This window comes from Eubalaena glacialis, chromosome 3, assembly GCF_028564815.1.
Source record: "Eubalaena glacialis isolate mEubGla1 chromosome 3, mEubGla1.1.hap2.+ XY, whole genome shotgun sequence".
NCBI lineage: Eukaryota > Metazoa > Chordata > Mammalia > Artiodactyla > Balaenidae > Eubalaena > Eubalaena glacialis.
Window position 1 is genome coordinate 22,438,167 of NC_083718.1, and position 26,699 is coordinate 22,464,865.

Below are 26,699 nucleotides of genomic sequence, written 5' to 3' on the forward strand. Positions count from 1 at the left end.
GAGCACAGAAAGAGGCCTGGACCCCATTCCCAGCTCTGCCATTTGCAGGCTGTGTGACCTTGGACAAGTAACCTGTCCTCTCTGGACTTCAGTTTCTTCGTCAGTAAAACTGGTCAACCATCCACCTCGCCAGACTATTGGGATGCACTGTGATATGTGAGAGCACTTAGTAGGCCCACAGTTCGGCTTAACTGAGCTGGTGAGACACACAGTCGCAGTGTGTGTTTTTAAAGGCCACAGTTATTCAAGTCGACACACAGGACAGGGCAGTTGGTGGCGTGCTGGGCCTTTGTGGATGCCGTGGTCAGACTGACACCCCACGTTTGAGAGCTGGGCCCCCTCCTCGCCGCGGCCCTGGCTGCTTGTGTCAGCGTGTCTATACCACACAGAACTGAGTGGATCCCGGCCGAGGGCACTTTAATGTCCCTGAGTCGTAAGGGGAAGGCTGAGGTCCTCTGTCCGAGTGGAGAGATGGGGCATCGGAAGACGGGGGGTGAATGTGGGTCCCCTGCCGTGTGTGCCTCTGAGTTCCTGTTTGGGGTAGAAAGTTAGCTTTTCATCTCAGATGATGCAGAGTTTTCGCTGTGAGCCTCTTGTCTCGGTGAGTGGAGGGACGGTGCTTGGAGCCCTTTCCACCCTCCACTCCCACTTGCTCCCATTTCTTCACCAGTTCACAGGACAGACCAACATCCACCTGAGCAAGAACTTCTTCCTGACGCACCGAGCGAGGGAGCGGTCGGACACCTTCATCAACCTGCGGGAGGTGCTCAACCGCTTCAAGCTGCCCCCGGGGGAGTACATCCTGGTGCCGTCCACCTTCGAGCCCAACAAGGACGGGGACTTCTGCATCCGGGTCTTTTCCGAGAAGAAAGCCGACTACCAGTAGGTCGTTCAGCCCTCCTCGTCCCCACCCCTTGTTCCTGACCCTCCTGGGCCCCCTCGCTCCTCTGCTTGTCAGCTTTTTTTTCTGTAGTACCCGCCCGCTTCGAAGGCTTAGTGTGAGGACTTGAGGTGTCGAAGAACGTTAGTGCTGCCCTCGGGTCAGCAAAGAAAATAGACACTCGGGATCTTTCTGATGAGAAAGGGATGGCTGTAGAGCAGATTGCAAATGCCTGTCATTTGGGGCAGTGCTGGTAGAATCCCTGCATTCCCAGCCCACCAGCCTGGCAGAGCCGAGGGTCTAAGTGCCAATCCCAGCGGTCCCTCAGATGTCTCCAGAGCCTCTCCCCGCTACAGTCACGAGGTCTCCAGGGGCTCCCCCTTCCTCATTGGAGCCCCGATGTTCAGGGACCATTTTTGGCTGACACCGCTGTCAGCGTGGCCTCAATTCACGATGGCTGCTGCCTCAACCGTGTCTGTTCAGCTGGGCCCTTGACTGCGTGAGATGTAATCCGCCTTGGGCAACTTAAGCACAAGATTTACTGGAAGGCCCTGGAACCCTCTAGAACTGATAGGAGGCTGGGCCCCAGAGGGCCAGGGTGTGGGAAGCAGGGGGCGTGGCAGCTGCCGTGTCCCCCTGTGACCTTGTGCCACACGCTCAGATCCATGTGGGATGGAGGGGGGGGCAGTGGGAGGGAGGAGCAGGGATCGCCCGGGCTCCAAGACAGTGCACAGCAGAGAAGGAATTTCCCTCACTGTGGAGAAGGACCCAGCCCTGCACACAGGACTGTGTGTGGGATAAACTAACCAGGGCCCGAGCTTCAGCCGAAATCTCACCCAGGCCTCCCTGCCTTCTCCCACCCTCGGCAGAGCAAGTAGGCAGCAGGGTACACTGCATGATTCTCCATGTGAAGATTTATGACGGCACAGAGCGTTTCAGAGGGAACCTATGAGCTGTGCCTCCAGGCCAGAGTGCCAGCACCGTAGTACCTGGGAAGCCTGTCCTCTTCGAAGAAGATTGAAAACTAGCAAACAAAACAGTTCTGACTCTCCAAGTTGTTTTAGCCAGGACACTTCCTTGGATCATTTCTAACTGTAATTTCTGCTGTAGGGGATGTGTTGTCACAGAAACTTGGGATGCAGAAAACCCCCCTGTGCCCACCCCATGCTGGGTTTAACGGCGCAGTTCCATTTTAGCCGGGATTTCTGCAACACTCCCTTTTCAGTAACACACAGTTTCCTTCTGTTTCCAGAGTCGTCGACGATGAAATCGAGGCCAACCTTGAAGAGGTACCGTACTGCTTGAGCTCCACCCGCTCTGTCCTGAACAACCCAGGAGCAGCGGAGCAGAAAATAACCCCAAGGGTTTAGGAGGCCCCTAGGATTTCATGAGCACAGCTTGAAACTAGGGTGCAGCCCTGGCCTGGGAGTGCGAGAGCGCCTCCTGCCCCGGCTGTGGCCGCTGCGTGGGGCTGGACGGTCCCCTGGATGTAGCCCACACGCATGGGGTGCCTGGAGGATGGGACACCAGGCTGCTCTGAGCAGTGGGCGGTCTTGTCGCTCCCTTTTCTGGACCTCAGTTTTCTCATCAACAAAATGGAAACGTTGCATGACAAGATTTTTCAGGTTCCCTAGAGTTCTGGGAGTTGTGATTCAGTGGTAAATCCTGAGGGCTTTGAGGACTACAACTCAGGAATTTCAGACCCAACCTAAGAGTCCAGAGTTGAGGAAGGAAAGCACGCAAATGGAAAGGAGCGCTCTTGCCTCCGTCCTGGTGCCCACAGTGGCTTGATGATTGTTATTCCTCAGCTGCTGAAGCTCCGTGTACTCAGTGAGACGTGGAACAGTTTCCAAGGGCCTCACGGCTGTGCTCTCACCACGTTCAGAGTCGTTCCAGACCACGCCAGCTAGTCTTTACACTTCTGAGTCCCCATTAGTGAGATCATAAAAGGCCATTTTGGTGGAATGTTGGAGAAGATGCCTATGTGAGAAATTAGAGTGTAACTCCTTCCCACATAGTTTATAGTCCCTCTTACGTGTTTTAACTGGAAAAAAACTCCTTAATTCCTCACACTGTCCTTTGTCTCAATCCCGGTAACCTTAGAATTCAGGCCTGAGAGAGGGAGAGAGGGTAACTGAGTGGGGAGGGGAGGCTGCCCCAGAAGGGAGAGCAGGCGCCTGCTGGTCACTGCATCACTGCGTCTCACTTCCCATGCCTCGCCTTCCAGATTGATGTCAGCGAGGATGACATCAATGATGGATTCAGGAGGCTGTTTGCCCAGTTGGCAGGGGAGGTAAGTGTTCCCCAAACCCCTGTGCTGTGCGCCCTGCTTGACGCAAAGGAAGAGAACATCTTTGTCCTCAAGGAGACTTCAGTCTAAGGGGGGAGAGGAAGCAAACTGAACAAAAAGCAAAGAGGAATTACAAACGTAACTGGGATTTCCGCTCAGATTCCTTGCCCGAGGCCTCCCAGGGCCTCTGCACATCAGTCGCCAGGGGCTTCTGCTGTCGGGGGCCGGCTCTGGCTGTGACCCTCCTGCCTGAGGACTCTGGGCCTCTTCTTGTGGCTGTTTTGTTTGCTCTGTGCCACTGCAACTGAGACGTGGAACTCAGCCCCCTCTCTTTGATTGCCACAAAAATATTTGGGGACGTGGAGGGTTTTCAATCTCAAGGATGCAAGCAACAGAGTGTCAGCCTTCCCTGTTCTTAAAAAAGAAATCCCTCAGGCATCTAGGCTTCCGTCCACTACAAAGTTAGCAGGCCTCTTCTTCCAACGACTCCAAAGTCATTCTCCTCCATATGTGGGGGACACTAGCTCCCTCAGGTGTCCACCATCGGCTTACCTGGGCCTCCTCATCAGAGCTAAAGCAGGCGCCACCCGCTCCATGCCTCCGCCTGCCTGTCTGCCTCCCTCCCTCCTGGTTTCTAAGGGAAGGGGCATCATAGAGACATATTTCCCCACTGATTGAAACACACACACACACCCCAAGAACGCACAATGTCAGTCTTGGTCTTAAATAATGGGGCTTGTCCCCCAGTTACACAATATGTGTAAGTGAACAGAGGTACCTGCACCACATCTGAGGAGCCCTGGCATCAAGGGCCACAGAAAAAGCACTGGGCCAGTTCTTGGAGACAGCCGGTCCCAACCAGCTTTGCAGGAAGCCAGATCTGGGTTTTAAAGGGAGAGGAAGGCAAGCTGGGTGCGAGGAAGGGTATAGAGAACTGAGTCAAAAGACCACAGACATGGGTAGAATGGAGAATTTATTCTTTATATTCTCTACAGCAGAGCAATGGCGAATGAACTCTGCCTGCAGCACACTGTGCATTAAAACGCTATCAAAAACTTGGGCTGTGGCTGTGCTCCTTGTAGTGCGGTCTGGGGGCAGCAGCAGCATTTCCTGGGGGCTTGTTAGAAATGCACATCCACAGACCCCTCCCCGCCCCAGCTCTAATGCGCCTCGCGGGCCCAGCCAGAGCAGACACCCGTTACACGTCTGCTGCTCCGTGCTTCACCAGCCCCAAGGGAGCCAATAACGACGCTCTGGTTGCATGTCCACAGGATGCAGAGATCTCTGCCTTTGAGTTGCAGACAATCCTGAGAAGAGTTTTGGCAAAGCGTAAGTACCCACTCCTCGCACATCCCTCATCCCGCTCCTTCTCCTGCAACGTGAGGGGACATGGGGATCCTTCCCCTTCCCCGGCTCAGCGGCTGTGGCTGAACCATCACTCCCACTCCTGCTTAAATACCACCGTCACCACCAAAGAACCGGATGAAGGAGGTTCTCCCCGATGTGATCAAAAAGGGCGAAGGTTTCTGGAGTCTAGAGGTCAAAGATCACATCCAGGTTTCCACGACTTACTAGCTCTGTGATCTAAACCGAGTTAGATAATCTCCCTGACTCTTGTTTCCTTATCTGCAAAATAGGCATATTATTACTTATCCTCTTCAGAGTGGTTGAATGTCTTAAATGAGATGATGTGTAGGAATTGCCTAGCACAAAGCCTGGGCTCCGTATACGGTGACTCTTATGATGATTAATTGCTAAGAAAAAGCGTGATGGGAGCCAGAAAGCATCCCCATCCCTGGATTCCGGGCTGTATTTAGTGGGGAACCACTGACAGAGTGACGACAGCTCACTGATGAGCCAGAATGGAAAAATAAGTGGTCCATCTTGCACTCCAGCTAAGGGGATGGCATTAAAAAGGCTCATCTCCCAAATGTGTGTTTAAGGGAGCCTGGTCGAGCCAGTTCTTGATGGGAGAAATGTCACTTCAGTTGAGCCAGTGGGCCAGGCAAGTGGCTTCAAGGCTCCAGAAATGACTGGTCTCAGCCCAGGCTGATGGGCATCTAAAAAGAACAGACAGAACTGGGTGGAGACTTGAGAAGCAGCTGGAGAGCCATGGTCCTCACGCACCTTTTCAGGTTAAACTGTTTCTTAAGCCAAAAATATCAAAGGATGGATTGTCCACCTCCCCAGTGTTGATCACCACTGCAGGGGGTGGGGAGAACACACCCATGCACACACCCACACACACTGCTATTCTCCCCCTCAAGTTATCACCAGAACTGTGCTGCTGTGATAAGACAGCAGTCCACTGAGCAGGGGTCTCAGCCCGGACCCGAAACGAGAGCATATGTCATCAGGTCTGAGCGGCAGCCTGGGGATGGTCTCCAGAAGTCCCGTGGACTTCACTCTGGCCCAACCCCAAGAGATAAAAATCCTCCTCTTGAAGCCAAAGAAGGATCCAGGCCAGTGGGGTCTTCCATCACAGTGCACGTGAACGACACGCATGTGGTCCCTCACAGGAACCACGTGTGACCGATCCATGCCCTGTGGCCTCCAAACAAACGGCTGCATTTGAGCTTCTTCGCAGAGCTGCAGCCAGGGGGTCCAGCGGCCAGGGTAGGGCTTCCCCAAGGCGGACCCTGGTCCTCGGCCCCCCTCCTCCGATCTGGGGGTGACAAGAAGTGGTGTTTACCCTCGAGGCCACCAGGCACGAGTGAGGTCACAGGCTGTTAAGCTGTGTGGTTGTCATGAACCCAGGGACACTGAGCCCCATTGTTTCTGCACAGATGCGGGGAGGGGGAGGGGAGGGATCGGGCCACGCTGGGATTCAGCTGCTGCTTGTTCGGGGTGCGGCAGTAGCCTCACCCGTGCCCCGGAGCTCCCACACCCCCCACGCCCGGTGACGACTCCTTCTGCCCAAGGGCCCCAGGCACAGCCCACACCCACACCCGAGAAGCGGTCAGAGCCCAGAACAGCAGCTTTGAGACAGGTTGCGTCCTAACCTTTCACAAGGACATGATGAAGAGGGTGGGCTCCCCTGAAGGCTGTGGGAACAGACTCACATCTGTGACAAGGCTCTCAGGCCACCTGTCGACCACCAGCTAGACGGGACTCAACCAGTGAGTGACTCACCTAGGAGAGCACAGGCTGCGGACAGGCTCTGGCCCTCAGGCTAACCCAGCTGGGGACACAGAGGCCCCCTGAATGCCTGCAGACGGGCAGTTAAGTAAACCTCTTCCTCTCTCAGGGCCCTGCCTAGAATGAACACGCGGGGCCCCCGCTGTCTCCACAGGTGACTTTGCATCTTATGAACACTTCAAGGCCCAGACTCTTACCATTCTCTTATTTATTTAAAAAGCACTTATTATAACCCCGTATGCCCATGGCCAATATACAGAGAAGTCAGGCAAATGTAACACAGCCTCTGCACTGTCCCAGTATGGTGGCCACCTGCCTCATGTGGCTATTTAAAACAATTTAAGTGGCTCCCGTATCGGAGGGTGCAGATACGGAATATTCCGCGATCGTAGAAGGCTGTATTGGACAGTACTGCTCTAGAAGATGTTCCTGTCACACTTATTTTGTCTCCTAGGCCAAGATATCAAGTCAGACGGCTTCAGCATAGAGACCTGCAAAATCATGGTTGACATGCTCGACGTATCCTTTAATGGGCCCCGCAGGACAGAGGCTGGGGGAGTTTGAAACTTCACTCCAGGAAGATTCAAACACAGGCCTTCCTCCCCTTCACAGCGGCCAGCTGTCCCCGCTGGCTGAGGCGTAGGGCTGTTGTCAGCGCTGGCCTCCCTTGGTAGGGAAATTTGAGGGACTTCAGCTGAGGGAATGTGAGATGCCACAGGCTGAGGGGTTCCTGCAGGAAATTCCCGACAGCATGCCCGCTGTTCTCTGCCCAGGGCAGCTTGGATGTGTTACCTTTAGGGAAATAGTCCCTAAACCATGATACCCCTTTTTTTATTTTTTAATTAATTTATTTTTGGCTGCGCTGGGTCTTCGTTGCTGCGCACAGGCTGTCTCTAGTTGCGGCGAGTGGGGGCCACTCTTCGTTGTGGTGCGCGGGCTTCTCATTGCGGTGGTTCCTCTGGGCTGTAGGCGTGCGGGCTTCAGTAGTTGTGGCTCGCGGGCTCAGTAGTTGTGGCTCACAGGCTCTAGGCGCACGGGCTCAGTAGTTGTGGCGCATGGGCTTAGTTGCTCCGCGGCATGTGGGATCTTCCCAGACCCGGGTTCAAACCCGTGTCCCCTGCATTGGCAGGTGGGTTCTTAACCACTGCGCCACCAGAGAAGTCCCTACCGTGATACTTCTGATGTGAATGCTTTCCCCAGTCATGATTTTCTTCCTGATTCATAAGATAGGGGCCCACCCTCCAAGAGCACTGTCCTTCCTCTTTGCTCTGGCTTCTTCCCAGGCCACCGCCCGGCCCTGAGGCCGGCTCGTCATCCATCTGCTGTCCCTGCTGCTTACGGAGAGGTGCTGGGCAAGGATGGCCTGGATGGCTTAAGCTTCTATGAAGTTTCATCTGGTGGGCTCACGGCACCTGCTGTGTAGCTCCCCTCACACAAGGCCTCTTAGAAATAATGATACTCCCTAAATGGGCCGGGGCGCAGCCATTAGAAGCCATCTGAAGCCTCTGCGTATCCTCCAACAGCTCCTCCTTAGCAGGACTTGGGGCCAGCTGCATAGCACCCCCAGACCCATCAGCACACACAGTCGGGGGACCGGCAGGTCTCTATTGGGCCCTTCCACCAACCCTTAGATGGAGGCGTAGCCAGTGTGAAGAGCAGGAAAAGGGTCCTTCTGCAAGAGCGCCTCGTGATTGAGCTGTGGTTACCAGACTGCCCAGGGGAGAGGACAAACCAGGTGCCACGGCCCACGTGAACCCAGACTCTGGGAGCTTTCCTTAACTGCAGGCAGTCGGATGGGAGTGGCAAGCTGGGCCTGAAGGAGTTCTACGTTCTTTGGACCAAGATTCAGAAATACCAAGTAAGAGCCCAGGAGGGCCGGGCAGCAGGGGCGGTGGATCTGTGTGGGCAACACGCCAGGCACGTACTTCTGGATGCAGCAGCTCTTTAGGACGGTGGAGGAGCATCTCCAAGCAGAGGGGATTGTACTCATAATGGAGCTCAGAATGGGTGAAGACAGGGCTGGGCAAACGCAAACAGAAAAAAACAAAGACTTTGCAAGTTAAGTGGTTTACTCCCTGCCTTACTGACCGGAAACGGGGTCATCTAAAAGCCACCATCAAGTGTCCTGAAAAGGCCATGTAGCCCCTTGTAGTTTGGGTTTTTGACAGCTGAAGTACAAAAACTAGAGAAGATAGTAACAGGGGCTCATGTAGTTGGCTAGGTGATTTGACGGGCATATTGATAAACTAGCTCATGGAGAGAGGCAAAATACTCTTTAAGGCAGAAACATGGGTGATGCTTCCAAGGCCAAACTAGAGGCATGGAGCTGGAAGAACTTCAGTCCCACTTAGCACACAGCACAGAGAGGTAACTTGCCACCTTTTGGGTCATGGTTTTCTAACTATTTTGCATGTTCCAGAAAATTTACCGGGAAATCGACGTGGACAGGTCCGGAACCATGAACTCCTATGAGATGCGGAAAGCATTAGAAGAAGCAGGTAACACTTCCTAACTATTTTCTTTCTTTTATCTGTAGAATATGTGAAAACTTAGTCTATACGATACAAAGTTTGGTAAGCTATGAAATAGAGTAGGTGCTGGTTCAGTACAAACACATCCTTCTCATTCGCCTTTTAAAGACTAATTGGTAAAATGAAATGGAGTCCAGGACGCTCTGCCCTCTAAGCCTTCTGGAATCTCAGTTTCCCTCCAAGGGCCCCAGCAGGTCGCAGGCAAAGCCAGTTTTCAGCAGACCCACACACCCCGCCCTCGTCCGTTCAGGTGCAGGGCTGGTCAGGCAGAAGTGGGATGTCCAGCTCCACCCTTGGGTGAGTCCTTAGCAGCACGTGATGTCAGTAAAAGAGACACCAGCTGTGGGAGACCAGCAGAGTGGGAGACTGGTGTGCTTAGGGGACAAATATGACAATATGAGGTTGTCCATTCGTTGGGATGTAATGCTGCAGCAGAGACCCCAAATAAGTGGTTTAAACAAGATACACCTTTCTCTCACATAACGATTCAAGCTCAAGCCGTCCAAGGCCAGATGGTGTCTCCTGCTGTCAGGGACCCAGGCTCCTTCTATCATACTGTGTCACCAGCCCTTAGATCGTCACCCGTATCTGCAGGATGGGGACAGCTTGTCACCACAACCACGTTCTAGCAATGGGCTGACAGAAGGAGGGAAAGAGGGGCTCCTTGCCTTTAAGGGCACATGTCACTCTGTACACAAATCCCAGTGCCAGGACTTAGTCACAAGGCCTCAGAGGGCTGCCAGGGAAGCTGCGAAATGGAGCCTTGATTCTAGGTAGCCATGGCCTGTTAAAAATTCTACAACTATGGAAAAAGGGAGAATTACTATTAGTTTAGCATGAACAGTTCCTGACACATACATCCAGGAAGAATCTAGTCTCCAAGGTGATTCAGAGTGAGACAAACAGAAAAGGAGATAGGATCGATAGCATGAAATAGCCTGACCATGAAAGTAGGAACAGGCAAGGCAAGTCTTACATGTTAGTAAGGAGATGGGACTTCCTGATGGTCCAGTAGGTAAGACTCAACGCTCCCAATGCAGGGGGTCCGGGCTCGATCCCTGGTCGGGGAACCAGATCCCACACGCATGCTGCAACTAAGACCCGGCGCAGCCTAAATAAATAATAAATAAATATTAAAATGCAACAAAAAAGAAAAGGAGAGAGGCAGGGTGGAGGTGAACAGTGTGGAAACAGAAGCAATGGCAGAAGGCACTGGCTTTGCAAAATAAAAACAGTCTCACAGCAGAGCAGCCTGGGGACCAAAGCAATTGTAACTGTCATCTGCCGGGTCCAGAGCCCATGAACAGAGCCCCAGGGTGCAATCGAACACTTGGCAATCGGTCTGCATGTTCATTTAACTTCAGGTTTCAAGATGCCCTGTCAGCTCCACCAAGTCATCGTTGCTCGGTTCGCAGACGACCAGCTCGTCATCGATTTTGACAATTTTGTCAGGTGTTTGATTCGCCTGGAAACGCTATTCAGTAAGTGCCCATTTGGGTAAAGGCCCATCTCAGTTCTCTCGGTGCGAAAGCAGCCTGCCTTTCCCCACGGGTGCAACCCCCCGAGCCAGAGACGTGTCTGTCCAGTTGAGAATGAAAATCCTTCTTTAATTTGGGGACAGAGGGAAGAAATCATAACTTGTGACGTTCAGTGAAATCAGCTGCCAGACTGGGGAAAAGGATAATGGGACCTCTACTGCAGCTCACTTATATGACATCCTGTTTCTGCCTCCACAGGGATATTTAAGCAGCTGGACCCCGAGGATACTGGTATGATCCAGCTCGACCTTATCTCTGTAAGTCAGCAGCTTCCCAGCCCCTACTCCTAGGGGACGGAGGGGAGAAGGGCTGTTACTTGGGCGACAGAGATCTGTGGCTTTTGATCTGTCAGGGTCAGGCCGTAAATTGTTGTAAGATCCCACGGTGCATCTCTATTTGCAGTCATTTCCCGACTATCCATTGATTCTCTAGTCCAAGAAAACATACCTGGTCCCTCCTCCCAGAAGCTTTGCCTTGAGAATAGCACAAGGTTAAAATAAGAAGAGGGTGGCTGCAGAATCCCTCTTAGAAAAATGACCTTCTAATTAGCATGCATGGGAGAAGATGCTTATTATGCAAAGAAACCCTTTGGATGAAATTTAAGTGGGTCTTGGGAAGATCTGTCATTCTTAGATCTACTTTCTGCACAAATTACTTTTCTCTACTTCCTCCACCTTTAAAATAAAATAACAATAGTAGATAAGCTTACCATATATGATTGTGCTCATGTGTCTGGAACCCCAGCAATGGCCACCTCTGAAACGATCATCAATCGAAATTGAGTTGGTATGCCAATTCCACAGAAAGCAAAGTGCAAAATGTTCTCTTGTCATCCGAAGACAGAAAGTTCTCTCACTTCAAAGAAGGAAGCCAGCTGGGGTTACTTTTCATCCTCGCCCGGCTCCAGCTTGCATTTCCTCTGTCCAAGGGGGAACTGAGCTTGCAGCAACACAGGCTACAGAGACTGGGGTTGGGTGGCCAGTGCTGGGTAGGAATGACCAAGTCCCAGGGACCAGATAGAGCAGAGTTGTAAGAAGGACAAGGGTGAGGGACTGGCACCTCCTTCCATTGAATTTCGAACTCTGGAGGAAGCCAGCAACTAAATAGCTCTTTCACTCTGGTATTATGCATTTTAAAGTAACGTGAGCCAACTGCAAAATACATTTTAGCTGGTTCCAAAGAACACTAACTTGCATAAAACTCTATGTAGCTCAGGAAATAACCCTCCCCTGAGACTGCAGTCTAAGGTAGAGGCAATACAATTGGGACCTAAACATGCCACGTGTGAAGTTTGGGAAACTGTAGCCCCCTTTATCCTTCTCGCCGGAAATCTTATTCCTCCCCGGCTCCCACTATTTTATGCGGCCAGCCTACTCAGACCATCCTCCCATTTCCTCTGAGAAACATCTTACCCACTGGCTTTCCCTCCTTTTCTAAGCCTCGCCTTTCACAGGTCCCTGGAGTTCCCCACACTCAACTCTCTTTTTGCTGAGGCTGCAACAGAAGAAGACCTCTCCTTCAGTTTGCAGTGATTGTTAGCCTTGCCTGCAGGCTGCAGTCCTGGGGAGCTTCGCAAAAGTCCTGATGTCCAGGCCCATCCCAGACTAATTTCATTAGAATCTGATTTAAAGTTCCCAGATTACTCCAGTAGAGAACCGAGGTTGAAAACCACTAGTTTAAGGGCTATCCAAACTAACCTCTGATGTGACACTGAGGCAGAGATACAGAAATGCTAATTCATGTTTTCCAAGTTTCACGTTTCATTTGTTTCAGTCAACCCTGTAATACGATTCATGACCACCTGATTCAGATAACAGCTTTTTACGACCCTGTAAAAAGCTAGATTCTAGAAATCAGGTAGAAAAAATGTGAGTTAATACTCTGATATCGTAACCCTTGATCAGCTTTTCTCGTACAACAGTCAATCTTTCAGAATAATCTATAGGTACTTAGATAGCCTTTTAATTTTAAGAATGCTCACTGAACTGATTTGTTTTTTTTCCTTCCCCACAGTGGCTGTGTTTTTCAGTACTTTGAAGTTATAACTAGTCTGCCTGAAGACTTCTCATGGAAGAAAATCAGCCAAGGACTAAGCCTCCACAGAGAAACTTTTTATCTGGATCTTGAAATTATGGGAACATTTACTTAAACTGATGATTAGAGCTGAAAATGATGATACTATCTACTTGAGAAAGCAGAACTTTCAGATATCAAAGTAAAAGATTTACATATAATCCTACTAAATGCAAGTGAGTCACTTAACCCTTGAAAAACTTAGAGAAAACCTTCAATCTGTACATAGTATACACTTTACTTTTACACACTTTCCTGTTTATAACAATATGAAATCAGGAAAAAATGCAGGGAGGTATTTAACAGCTGAGCTTATTTAACATTCAGTCAACCTTAAAGGACACAAGGCCCTTGCCGGCAATATTTAAAGCAACTTTGAGTTTAAAAATACAGTTGTGACAGGTACCAAACAGCTGTCCAGGGATTACCATTTCCCCTGAGTAAAATGGAAAAATATGATGCATCACGAAGGCATCTGAAGAGGCCAGGTGAGAAGCACATCTCTCTTGGGTTAACTAAGAGACAGATTTTATATAAAATTGATTGGTTAACAGTATGTCTTAACTCAAGTCCTTGAGCACGTCTGGTCTTATAAACTGAGCGTTACAATACTAAAGGGACGCTCCTCTTGCCAAACCGGGGATCCCGTCTGCAAGCCCATGGTGATGGAAGACAGCACAGCTGTTCGCCGCCTGCCTCAAGCCTTCCCAGACTTCACCGCTAGCGTTCGTGCATGGATTTGGGGGTACGTCCGTGGAAACCACATCAACGTGTTTCCTGGCTTCACCTTGGGTAAATGCTAGTGACACTGTACAAATACTGCCTTGTTGCCTTATCTTCTTCCAAATGTACTGTTCAATAAAGAGTCGCCCAGGCAATCCCACGTGGGTGCTGCTTTTCCTGGAGGGCCCAGCGGTGAGCGCACCCAATTACATCCCGTCCCACTCTAGCCAGGCGCGCGCGCTCGCTCCCTCCCTCCGTAAATGCCGGTATTGAGAGGAAAGGGCAGCTGACCTCCATTTCAATGTGGAACTATAAAGCTTTTTAAAAATCCAATTCAGAAGCTTTGATAATTGACCAGAAAGTCACCTCCAATTTCTACTGCTTCTTGGTCTCTTAAGGAGGTACCAGCAAGTTCGTGCTTTGCCCGCCACCTGCCTGTCCCTTTGGTGGAGGGAACAAGAGAGAGCCAGGAAGACATGCAGCTAAACCACGGGTCGGCTGCTGGGGATCCTTGAGGAATCGTAGAAAGGAAAGATGTCAGATGACTAGAGAGAGGCAAATGGCAGCCTACTATCTCATGAAAAGATAGGAAGATGGATTTCCCAAATTCAACTTGCAGGAGTTAAGTTTTCCTGCTTGCGGAGCATCTCAGGGCCCAGAGGAAGCGGGGAACAAAGAACAGGCAGCACTTCCCTGGGTTGGGGGGCGGGGTGTGATTTTCTCCATTCAGTAGAACCAGGTTTGGGAGGGCTGGATGCTCCCAGTGGCACGGGATCGCTATGGGAGGGGCGGGGGGGGAGGGCAGGCTGACCACTGGAAGCGGAGAGGAGGGTGCCAAGGCGGTTGAAATACAGGAGTGGCAGAAATTGGGAGGGAAGGGCGGGCAGGCCCCTCCCGATCCACCCAGGCTGCTCCGAACCCTTCCCACTGTTCCGGGTGCTCCAACCCTCCCGGTGCACTTTGACCTGCCGCGCTGCTTTAGTTGGAGTTTACAACTTCACTTTTAGTCACAGGATAAGAAATAATGCTTTAAAAAAAAAAGATACAGTATATGCTTATCATAGCAAATTTAGAAAAGATTTAGAAGGGGAGAGATTTCACGGGGGAAAAGAACCAGATGATGAAGTAAATCCCCCCCAGACTTCTGCCCCGAGGAAGTCACCCTAATCTAAACCCCCATTGTTCCTTCCCTCCAGGCCAAAAGAAAAGCCCTCCCCATCTCTGCTCTGAACTGCAGTCTCAGCCTACCAGCTGGCCCCTCTCTATCTTCACACTCTCTTTCAGGTGCCTTAGGCCTGCCACCTGGTAACACACAGACCACCCGCCTGCTCCCTGCCTCCCCTCCTTCCTCCAGAGCCAGGCCTCCCCAGCAGCTATGCCCCTGCATCTTTCTGTGACTCCTTTACCTTCTACGATCTGGCTAATGGCCTGACCACTCTCTTAAAACTGCTTTTGATGATCACCACTCACCTCCCAAAGCCAAAAGCTAGGAACACGTATCTGCCATCACCCTCCCAGACTTTGTGCTGCCGTCCCTGCCGTTCCCTCTCCCTCTCGGGCACCCGCTCTGGCTGGCGTCCTGCTCGCCCGCCTCCCTGGCTGACTCCCGTACTCCCCTGGTTAAAACCCCTCGGTGGCTCCACTGCTTTTAGACTCCAAGCACAGCTAGAGTTTATACCCTACCCTCCTTAGCAGGGCCCATTCTCCAGTTGCTCTATCCCCACTTATTTTTTTAACAATCTAAAAATTCTGCTCCCATAAAGATGTGAGCGCAGCATCGATGATAACACAAGCAAAAGGCAGCCACACGGTCAACACAAACGACTGGATGAATGACGTGGTGGAATACTACGCAGCCATTAAAAATCATGCTTGTGATGCAACGTGAAGCATAAAACAGGACAATACAGAATTGCTTAAACAGTATGCTCTCAACTATGTGAAGAGAAAATCATAGGCAAGACTAGAAAGAAATACGCCCGAATGTTAGTTATGTTTGCCTCCATAGTGGTCTTTTCCCCCCTTGCTTCATAACCTTTTTCTATACTTTTAAGGAGCTTTTTTTTTTTCGGCTGTGCCGCACGGAGTCCTAATCACTGGACTGCCAGGGAATTCCCTATAGGGAGCTTTAATATACGGATATTCTGATAATAAAACAAGCAAGTAAAAAAACCCCAAAGGGAGAATAAAAACAAATGATGCTCTAAGTTTCGGACTAAGGAAATAAAAGTGAGATGATCACGTTTTCCCAATTTTCCCATCTTCCCTTTTCATACATTGGCGCAATTTGTTGCGGGTTCCCAGGGACCCTCACGTATAGTCCTCAGTATGGTTTCCCTCGACCCCATCTCAGATTATACACACAAGGCTGAGTGTCCCGGGCAAGGTCACAGGATGGATGAGTAAGTGCACCAGCCCAGGACGAGAATCCATTGTTTTTTTGGCTCCTATGCTGCTGTAACATGTTAGCACAAACTTGGTGGCTCGAAGACCACCCACCATCTCCCAGTTCTGTAGGTTAAAGTCCAACACCTCTCTTATCGGGTGACGCATTCTTGCTGGAGACTGGAGGAGGATCTGTTTCCAGGCCCACTCAGGTTGGTAGAATTCAGGTCCGTGTTGTCGTAAAACCGCGGTCCCCGTTTCCTTGCTGGCTGTCAGCCAGGGGTTTCCTCAGCTTCCACATTCCTTGGCTCATGACCCCTTCACCTTCAAAGCCAGCAATGGCAGGTCGAATCCCTTCACTTCAAGTCTCGCTGACCTCCCCTTCCGCCTCATCTCTCCTGCTTTGAAGGGCTCAAGTTGGGCCCACCTGGGATGGGCCCAGGATAATCCCCCTATTGTCAGGTCAGTTGATGAGTAAATTTAATTTAAATCTGAAAAATCCTTCACGGCGGCACCTAGATTAGTGCTTGATTCAATAACCAGGTGTCTCAGTCTGCTCAAGCTGCTGTAACAAAATACCACAGGCTGTGTGGCTTAAATAACATTGAATTCTCATGATTCTGGAGGCTGGGAAGTCCAGGATCAAGGTGCCAGCAGATTCAGTGTCTGGTGAGAATGGCAGCCTTCTTGGGGTATCCTCACATAGTGCACTAGACTGACTCCTCCTCTTATGAGGACACTAATCTCATCACGCAGACCCACCCTCAGGACCTCATGTAAACCTACTCACCTCCCAAAGGCCCCACCTCCAAATACTATCACACTGGGGGTTAGGGCTTCAACATGAATTTTAGGGGGACACGAACATTCAGTCCATAGCACCACAGGACAGGAATATGAGGGGCTGGAGGGGCATCTTTAGAATTCTGTCTACCACACAGGTCTTCTGATGTTTCATCCATGTTGTCACTACTTCTGCAGTACTCTGAAAGGCATCATATGTTCTGTCATTCATCTACCTTCCTTTTTTGCTAGAAGTTAGCTACTCATAAAAATGTATAAGGAAAAGTGACCATTGGTTTTTTTCACCTGTATCTTCTATTAAATGAAACAGTTTCACTAAGCAAAATGAGTTCCCCCCAAATTCACAAACTTGGTAACATACTAATAAAACGACGTGCAGACTGTGTCTACATAAGTTTTCATCCCATAAATGTATATAACTCTATGAAGAATCTGAAATAAAATGAGGACACTGAAACAGCCTATCAGAAGCTCTAGGTAAAGGTACAAGTTTCTATCACCATGGCCTCTAGGATCTTTAAAAAACGTCTTAATTCTATAACAAAGACCTCCACAAAACTTACAAATTGCAAAACTGAGCAAAGAAATACTTATGTTTAATCACATGGCTGGTAAAAAAAAATTCTTACTATTTTTCAGCAGGGTACGATATTCCAATGGCTTAGGAATGTTAAACAAGGCTGTTAACATGACATAAAAAACTAAAGCCAGTAAAAAGCTTAGAGTCAAAAAGTTTAACTTTATTACAATTGTTTTTAAAGTCAGCTATGATCTTGACAAATATCATGGGTAAGTCTATATAGCAAGTCTCTAATTTCCGAGATACAAAAGACAATAAATATAGATTCAAACTTCAGCCTAAAAACAAGAGTCTAAATCTAATTACCTGTAGTGTAGTGTGGTTTCAATATTTTGAATACATGACGCTACAAGAACTCATACCATAAAGTTATTGCTCACTGACAACCAACAAACTGTTCTTCACGGACGACGCACAGGTGTGCGGCACCTTCGAGCCTCCGTGTGAGTCCCCCACGGGCCTGCTGGTGCTGGGGGACAATCCGAGATGGCACCATGATGGCACTGCTCCTTCTGGTGGGAGGACAGGGACAGGGGCAGGCACTGAAAAACGCCCACTTAAACAGGCCATGAAGCGGATCTCCCAGTAGCCCAGTAAGTGGTCCCATTTCTTGCAGAGAACAGGACCGTCACCGTGTATCTTTCGGAGTGTGACACGGAGGGCCTGTATCCAGCGCAGAGCGGTCAGCTTCCTGACGAGCTCCGTTCATTCCACCGTGCTGAGCATCCTCCAACAGTGACTGCTCCAAGCCTTCATGTGCTTCCAGAGCCCGTTCTTCATTGCTTTCAAGTCACTTTGTCATTAAAATAAGTCTTACAAAATTTTTGCCACAAACGATCATATTATTTCTTCTTATTGGTAACAGATTAATTCTTCATTAACTAAAAGTGTGCAAAGTTTCAAGCCAAGCTCCTTTGTCTTGGTTTAATTCTTGGGTATAACTGTAAAAAAGAATTTAAAAAATATTTACATGCTGCACAGACGTGGGAGTATAACACATTTTCAAGAAATATGGGGGGTAGGGGCGGGTGTTGATGTCACAGGAAAGAAATTAAACCAAAGAAAGAACTCTCTGCCATGTGAAACACCCAGAGCTGCCCAAAGATTCATATACACCAACTCTTGTGCAAAGGACATTCAAAGGTCACAGGGGTTACCTCAACAGGGACAATGCCATGGTGCAGTGATATAAAATCCAGGATGCTCTGAGCATTAACTCCATCTACACAGCCTACTGAACTGTAAATCAAGTCCAACAAGGACCACAAAGGACTAGAGGTGATGTGCAATACGCTATAAGCTCCAGTGCTGGGAGCTTCCATTCCAAGGGAAAAGATAAGAGGTTAAGAAGTCTCTACTTTAACTTTATTCACAATGGACGTCACATGGTGTCATGGGACTTGAGACTATCAGGAACCAAATGCCACAGACCAGAAGTCTACAGATTTGAGGAAGGATAAGTGGAGTTTTTTGTTTTAGGATTTGGTGGTTTTGTGTTTTCCATAACAAGAGCTGGCAAGGAGAGTGTTCATGAAGCCAAGAGCAAGTTAAACCAGTAATTCAACTGGCAAACAAAACAAAAACCCTCCTCCTCCTCCCCTAGACAAAGGGAAAGAAAGGTTTACTGAAAGAAAGTCAAGTCAGACTTCCAGCCAAAACGGAAAAGTTAACTGAGGGATCAATGTTATATCAAGAATTGTTTTTCTCTGTGAGGAAAGATATTTTAGCCAATATAATTTTCTACACTTGTATGTGAGCCTCTGACTAAAACGTTTATGCAATTTCCTTTTTTAAAAAAAACCTCAAAAGGAACCCAAAGAAATTGTGTAGAGGCCACTTCTACCCAGGAAAGATTTCCGAAGAACCGAGAATATTTAAATGTCCGATTAAAATGAAAATCTTCAATCCAGTCCACTGATAACAGAACCTCTGAAAGCCACACAGGAGGCAGAGCTTGGTCTCTGACCAGCTGCCTCCACACTTGGGAACAACTCATTCTCCCCATGTTTCATTCACCACTGGACCTCTTTGTCAGAAAATTAAAGTTAAGACTCAAATAAGCAACTACTTCTAAGAGGTAGAGCTTTTCCCAGATAAGAAACTATATAAAGTAAAAGTACCTGTTTACTCTTGATGTTCATTAAAGAAGGAAAGAGGCTGCATGCAAGAGATTATGCTTCTCTGGCGCCAAAGACTTTGTAGAAGCAAACAGGAGGGCTCGAAAGAGAACTACCTTTACATTTCTACTTTCGTCTGGTAATTGGAAAGATTTTTTTAACGGGCTCCATGGCTTAATTGTTTTTTTCAGTTTCACTACTCTTTATAATTTATACTATGATCACACGAATGAATATTTTCCAAACCCCAAATGCTTATTTAATAGTAAATTTTGCTACCAGGAAGACAGCAGTCAGGATATATGATGTCATTTATACTGCACATCAAACCACAAAGGAGAAGAGTCAGGAGGAGGAGATACAGGCCAGAAACCAAGCTCCAGGTCCCAACACCGGGGTCATTTTAACGAGCTCCACAGAGAGTAATGTCCAGACAGCAGGATGATCCCAGACAGAGCCCTGGTTCAGGGCCTCGAGTGGGACAGAAGCTCTCTGCGGGCACAGACCATGTCTGTCTGACAGCTGATGAAAATACAGTGAAAATATCTCCCATTTGTTGTACATTAGACTCCGTCCAAGTATACTAGCCTTTCCCTGAAAATACTCCCCCCGCCAAGAATGTCTGCCCACTGACAGCAGTCCCTTCAGACTAATACAGACATGTTATTGGATTACATGTGCTGATATGATTTGATTATTTTCTTGGTTTTTATGAAACTTAAAATCCAACGGTAGAGAAAGAACAAAGAATCTTGTCTCTGGTGCCCTGTTCAAGCTCCCTAGCAGATTCGAAAATCCTGACTTAAACAAATCCAAGGACTTCCCTGGTGGCGCAGTGGTTAAGAATCCGCCTGCCAATGCAGGGGACACGGGTTCGAGCCCTGGTCCGGGAAGATCTCACATGCCATGGAGCAACTAAGCCCGTGCGCCACAACTACTGAGCCTGCGCTCTAGAGCCCGCGAGCCACAGCTACTGGGCCCATGCGCCACAACTACTGAAGCCCATGCGCCTAGAGCCCGTGCTCCACAACAAGAGAAGCCACCGCAATGAGAAGCCCGTGTACCGCAACAAAGAGTAGCCCCCGCTCGCCACAACTACAGAAAAGCCCACGCACAGCAACGAAGACCCAATGCAGCCAAAAATAAACAAATAAATAAAATAAAATAGATACAACATTAAAGAAATAAAAATTGTTTAAAAAAACATCCTTCCTTACTCCCAGCAAATTGCGTGGGACGTATCCCTCCTTGTCATTCAGGCGGGCCCACCACCATTCAATCTCATCTTCGTCTTCCCTGCGGATGATTGTCATGCAGTCTCCTTCTTTCATGGGTAGCTCGTCGTCATTCTGAGGTTCATAGTCCCAGAGAGCATAAATGACCCCTTTATTCATTATGCCCATCTTCTCCTGAACTCCTGAAATCACGTTAAGATACAGAACAGAATATATGTAACTCAGAGGATACCACGCTCAGAACTTGTCACTCTATAAAACCAAATGAGAAGAAATGGGGACCTGCTGGAATGGTAGAACTACTACATTAAACATTCAATAAATAAACTTCCCGGGGCCAGGGGGAGCAGAGGAAGGCCAGCCGTGTAGAGGGAACATATAAAAGACAAGTTAACATATGCTATCATCTCTAAACCAGCTCTAAAAACTAACCAACACCTTATAAGCAGCTCTCAAAACTTCTCTTACTCAGAATACAAAACGATTACAAACCCAGGAATAAAAAAAGAACTGTTCCAGTCTAGGATATTAAAAAAGTTAATGAAACATCTGTCCAATTTTAGCCTACTCACTAAGTGTAATCACCAAGGAACTCTGGAATCATTTTTTTCTTTACCTAAAACTTAAAGCAGACAGAGAAAAATGACCAGTGTTGTGCCTATTAAAGTGGTCTCTATCAATTTCCAAATAGGGAAAGATAAAAGAAAAGAAATTATAAAATGTTCGAATACAGAAATATGGCCAGGTATATTAGACAGGATATAAAAGTCCACATATAGTCAACTCTAAAATGATGAGAATCAGAATTCTAAAAGATATTGAAATCCACAAACTGGGGAAGAAAAAAAAATCCCCAAATGTCCACTTCTTACTAGAGTTTATAACTGATCTGCAAATGAACTACGACTTTAGGTTTTACCCTTCTCCATTTATACCTTCCTATCCTATAAGGCGACGCTAATAAGGAGTCACAATCATCAACGGGCAGGCAACATGGGGAAAGGGAAGGAGGAATTAGACAACGATGTCCTGAGCAAGTCAGAGGTCATCATCATTGTCACCTTTTTAGAAAAGCCAGGAAAATACCTGCTTGCTTGTGAACAGCTGGGTTTCTCAACGTATGCGAACCTAAATTATTATGAACTTATTTTTCCTGTGTCAATTAATATGACGTAGCACACGCTACCTGTCTCTCACTCTGGGAAAAACAAGAAATTAAATCGTTCTTTTCCAAAAGAAGGCTCTACCTATCTAAATGGTCAGGTTTCTACTCATGGGGACAAGTAAATTTCCAACTTTCAAGTTCTACTTGATATGACTGTAATTCCACCAAGGTTTAAAGCACGCCAGACTCGTTATCTGTTTGGGATCAGAACGGTGCACTCAAAATAACAACTTGAGTCTCATTTCCAGGAAACCATTAGGCATGGAAGACAATTTCTCATTACTTTGCTATTTACCAAACTAAGAGTTATGAATCAACAGTCTTCAAAAGTTTCTGAGGGTCCTAAAAACATGCTCCATCTCACTGGCAGTTTGGGAAATGCAAACTAAAGGCACAATGAGACAGGATTCCAAATCCACCAAAGGTCAAAGAGAACACAGAGCAAAAGGTACTCTCTGCTTGACGTGCATTCCTGTGACCTGGCAACTCTACTTCTAGAGAGACACCAGAGGATGAGGACAAAAATGGTGGCCGGAGCCATGTTTATAATTGAATGCATGAATGAATAAATAAATAAAGGAAATAACCCAACGTCTGCCAAAAGTAGAATGGAAAGATAAATTGCAGTAGAGTCCCCAAATGGAACAGTAGTACAGTGAAAAGAAACAATAGCTACATGCAACAACACAGATGCATCTCAAAAACTATGGTGAATGAAAAAAGCAAGCCACGGGATCACCAGTATGGTTTATTTTATATGAAGGTCAAAAACGGGCAGAACTAAACAATATCAGTTGTAGGATTCATACAGAGGTGATATACCTATTTTTATAAATTCAAGGGGGCAGTCACCACAGAGGTGAGAGGAGCTACATCGGGGCAGGGCCCCTGCTGACGGCAGACCGAGCTCCCGTTCTGTTTCCCAAGCTGGATACCTGGATGTTAATCTAGTATCATCATTACTTAAATGCACATCTATGTCAGAAATGCTCTCGGTATCCAGGATATATCTCATAAATTTAAAGAATCTCTGATCAAATGTCCCTAAATGTTTTTAAAAAAATCATATCCCATACTTACATATAGCTCGATCGCCAATACGTTTAATGTAACAAAATACATATTAATATAACATACTGATTTCAAAATGTGTTCATATGTCAAAATTATTCTTTGATGTAGAGTTCAGAACATAAACAGAGAGTGATCATAAATATCAACGATAAAAACTAAGAGCCGAGAGATGAAGAAGAGAACATGCGGTCTGTGGTTCTCCCTCTGACCCCTCGCCCTTCTCTCCGAGAGCCTGAAAACAGGCCTAGTGAGACTCGGAAAACAGTCAAACAGAGAAGACGTTTCACCTCAGGCATCTTTCCATGCCTGATGCTTGAGTGGTCTGGGGTCCTGGGACCTACCTCTTCCTTTGTCTCTGTCTTTTCCCCTTCTCCATTTCTCTCAAGCCAGACTAAAAAGAAACATTAACCTCAAGTTCTAAGACTTGTAAATAAAAAAAATTTTCCTTGTAGATAACAGTGCCAATCAACATATATCCGTCTAAAACTTCAAGTCCTTTTTTCTCTAGGGACAGAGCTGATGGGATGCATCAGAATCATAAATTCAAAAACAAGAGAACAAAAGAGTCAAAACAATCAGTTCTACAATATGGTGTTGCCTTTCTTTTCCTCTGCGACAAGTTTGATTTAGCAGGAAAACTTGGATCTGTGGATTCTTATTCCAACCCTGCATTTCTCTTGATCATCTTGCGGGGGGGTTCTGTTTACTTATTTGCACAGATACAGCATCGCTCGCTAAGTACTGAAGTCTTACTAGAGGATCTTTCGACGGTCAAAAGCTATTAACCCCACTAGATCCAAGGCTGCATCACTGTCTTTTGTCTTTGAAGATGTCCCTGATAACAGCCGCTTCTAGGCACACACAAAAGTTGCATTCATGTTTGTGATCGAGGCTGCCCTATCTTCAATGCCCAGGACTATGTACAACACAAAATGCTTTCCCAAATAATAAAAACCCTTTGGAACGATCCCCTAGAGATAAAGGATAAATGAACGCAGTAATCAGTGCGCGTAAATCGAATTATTCCGTACCGTAAAGAAACTGCGAGCACTGGGTGTAGCCTTCCTCCGTTTCCTCACATTTATCAGCAGCCGTCTGCATGTCACTGTAGGTCATGGCAAACACAGCGGCTCCGGACTCCACCAAAAACTTACACACCTGGACGCTGTTACAGGACGCAGCGCAATGCAGCGGGGTCCTGCGGATGAGGGCACAGCAAGGGCTGGGGGTGCCTTCCTACACGGGACGACACCTGCTGCAACACGGCATCCGCAGGGAGAGCTCTCCAGCCTGTCACCCACCAGGCCCTTTCTCCTGAAAACCGCTCTCACAGATTTTAAAAAATGAGTTAAACATAGATGCTTGCGCCCATCCGAGAATTACAGCCACAAAGAAAAATGTCGGGACGGCACTGGGGCCAGGGCAGCACCGCGGGTGAGAGGGATCAAGGACATGAGTGAAAGGACATGCAATTTGTATACTGATCTAAAGCAGGATAGAATATATTTAGTTCCATGTTCTGGAGCATCCAGCCTGATTATTTCTGCCAGGATGGAGGACATAACATCTTTAAAAAATAGGCCTCCCCTCAAAACACGTGCCTGTAAATGTCCCTTTATCACCACCAACTTTGAAGGAATTAAGTTGCACATAAAAAACTACCTTCACCCAACATTTTTTTAATCTTATTCAATTTTAATTGGAAAAAAAATTGCCAATTCAATTCAGACCAGAAAAATGACTGGAAAATACACATTTCAATCTATATTAGCAACTGGTTAGCAGGAACTTAGGAATACCATGACGAAGAATTTTCTCCACCATCTCAAATGTTTTATAATGTATTATAAATGACTCCAGATTCATGGTAAAGGTGGAAGAGCTGCCCAAACTCAGAAGATGGGCTTGAGGATGTTAATCAAGCCCTGAAGTACATGAGATTCCTTTACCCATTTCTTCCCTCCCCTTTTCATGTTATTCCACTTGGGTCTTTCACAAAAGAAATTTATTTCCCACCCCCCCCCATCCCAAACACTAACACTAATAATTTGGTGAATATTACTACAGACTTTTTAACTGCATGGCTTTTTAATTTTTAATTTTTAATTTTTTTAATAGTAAAAAATTATACATAATCTAAACTCCCAATATTAGGAAACAAAGACATTGTGACACATTAAGAATTTGTTCTGCTTATGTTGTAAAGGTAAACTAAAAAAGTAGGCATAAAAAAGGCAAATACTGTTTGTTATCACTTATATGTAGAATTTGAAAAATAAAACGAATGAAGAGAACAAAACATGCAGACTCACAGATGCAGAGAACAAATCAGAGGTTACCAGTGGGGAAAGCCAAGCGAGGAAGAGATCAAGACAGGGATCGGGGACTAAGAGGTACAAATTACTATGTATAAAATAAATAAGCTACAAGGATATTTTGTACAGCACAGGGAATATAGCCGATATTTTAATAACTTCAAATTGAGTATAATCTATAAAAATTTTGACCCTGTGTTATACACCTGAAACTAGTATAATATTGTAACTCACCTATACCTCAATTAAAAAAAAAAACCTATTGAGAGCTAAACTAAAAAAAATATATAGGCATAAAAAATTATACACATACATAAATGAGCTTGAAGGAAATATATTAAAATATTGATGGTGTTTACTTCTAAATTGTAGGATACAAATGGCTTGTTTTCCTCTGATTTCTCTATTTTGTACGTTTTCCACAATGGGCTCACATTACTTTTATAAATACAATTTTTTTAAAGTGCAACCAAAAATGCTTCTCCAAGAATTATTTATAACAAACAAAGAATTGGAAAGCAATCTAAACGTCTAGCAAGGAGACAGCCACAATGAGTGAGTCACAGCCATGTGGTAAGAGATGAGGTTTTTTCAAATCTATGCATATGGGTGTCTGCAACTGATATGTGTATACATGTAAATTTGATATTACAATTATTTCCATATTGAGAGAAATACAGGCTATAAAATTAAAATACTTGAGTAAATATAGTGTGATTATAACTTAAAAAATTTTTTTCATATAGAAAGAAGTAAATCCTAGGAATCATTATTAATCATTAAATCATAATTTAATTAATAATCATAATCATTAAATCATTATCCTAGGAATAATAATATTCATCATTTACAATAATATCTCCTGGGTTTTAGCCACACACCAGTTCCACAAGATGCTCCATGAAAAATGGATTCCACGGTCAAAAATATTGGGAGAAGTTTACAAATTATAATCCCCTCTTAGACACACAGTAGTTTCAGGGAGGCGGGGGGATCCTGCTTAGATCAGCATCTCTCATATTCACTGAAGCATGCCAATGAACTGTGTACCACTTCGGGACATTTCTTATTTTTATTATTTAACTACTAAACTTCTGAAACTCCATCTGGGGAATTCCCTGGTGGTCCAGTGGTTAGGACTCTAAACTCTCACTGCCAAGGGCCCGAGCTCAATCTCTGTTCGGGGAACTATGATCCCATAAGCCATGCAGTGCAGCCGAAAAAAAAATTTTTATATAAAAAAATAAAATAAAACTCCATCTGCTTCCAGAACAGGAGTGAGATGACTATTACATGAAGACCTATTAATTCCTTAAAAATGTCTCCCCCGTCTCTCCTTCTAGATTACAAGCAGCGTGAGGACACACGCTGACATACTTCTTCCCTTCTAACAGCGTCTACAACACTGCTCATTCGCTGCCTACGCAGCAGATACACTTGAAGTCTGAGTGGAGTTTAAAAGAAAATCTTACCATCCATCGCTGTCAGCAGCATTGACATTTACACCAAACTGTACCAGGAATTTAACAATTTCTGTGTGTCCTGCACACACGGCGTTGTGAAGAGCTGTGATACCTTCATCATTAGGCAGGCTTGGGTCATCGACCTGTAACATCAATAAGAACAAGGGTGATCATCATTCAAATTTTTTGTCACCTTAACTGTCAACTATTAACTGGCTCTAGGATCAAGAAAATTGAAAGAGACTCTTGTAGTTTTTTTTTTTTTTTAACATAATTAAAACCTTCAGGAGCCAAGAAAACTACACCAAGAACAGTTCTAGAAATACGACATTAAGTAGGCACTCCCTATAAAAAGGTTTTTAAAAACTGAAGAAGTCCCAGAAACTGT

General features: G+C 46.7%; 2 protein-coding genes across 4 annotated transcripts in view; one reads left to right on the top strand and one right to left on the bottom strand.

Moving 5' to 3' along the window:
* CAPN2 (calpain 2) overlaps nucleotides 1-13,333 on the top strand; it is a 54,507-nt gene extending 41,174 nt beyond the window's left edge. The window contains exons 12-21 of the mRNA XM_061187336.1: nucleotides 671-882; nucleotides 2,133-2,169; nucleotides 3,108-3,173; nucleotides 4,442-4,499; nucleotides 6,763-6,827; nucleotides 8,098-8,166; nucleotides 8,728-8,806; nucleotides 10,204-10,320; nucleotides 10,576-10,634; nucleotides 12,391-13,333. Of these exons, the coding sequence (XP_061043319.1) occupies nucleotides 671-882; nucleotides 2,133-2,169; nucleotides 3,108-3,173; nucleotides 4,442-4,499; nucleotides 6,763-6,827; nucleotides 8,098-8,166; nucleotides 8,728-8,806; nucleotides 10,204-10,320; nucleotides 10,576-10,634; nucleotides 12,391-12,414 (786 nt within the window). The 3' untranslated portion in view covers nucleotides 12,415-13,333. The remainder of the gene's footprint in view (nucleotides 1-670; nucleotides 883-2,132; nucleotides 2,170-3,107; nucleotides 3,174-4,441; nucleotides 4,500-6,762; nucleotides 6,828-8,097; nucleotides 8,167-8,727; nucleotides 8,807-10,203; nucleotides 10,321-10,575; nucleotides 10,635-12,390) is intronic.
* Nucleotides 13,334-17,138: 3,805 nt separating this feature from the next.
* The window catches only part of TP53BP2 (tumor protein p53 binding protein 2), a 61,674-nt gene continuing 52,113 nt past the window's right edge, over nucleotides 17,139-26,699 (bottom strand). For all 3 annotated transcript variants that reach the window (XM_061187329.1, XM_061187330.1, XM_061187331.1), the window contains 4 exons: nucleotides 26,321-26,454; nucleotides 23,565-23,731; nucleotides 20,277-20,476; nucleotides 17,139-17,883 (listed from right to left, as the gene is read on the bottom strand). In XM_061187329.1, coding sequence (XP_061043312.1) covers nucleotides 17,842-17,883; nucleotides 20,277-20,476; nucleotides 23,565-23,731; nucleotides 26,321-26,454 — 543 coding nt within the window. In that variant the 3' untranslated portion in view covers nucleotides 17,139-17,841. The remainder of the gene's footprint in view (nucleotides 17,884-20,276; nucleotides 20,477-23,564; nucleotides 23,732-26,320; nucleotides 26,455-26,699) is intronic.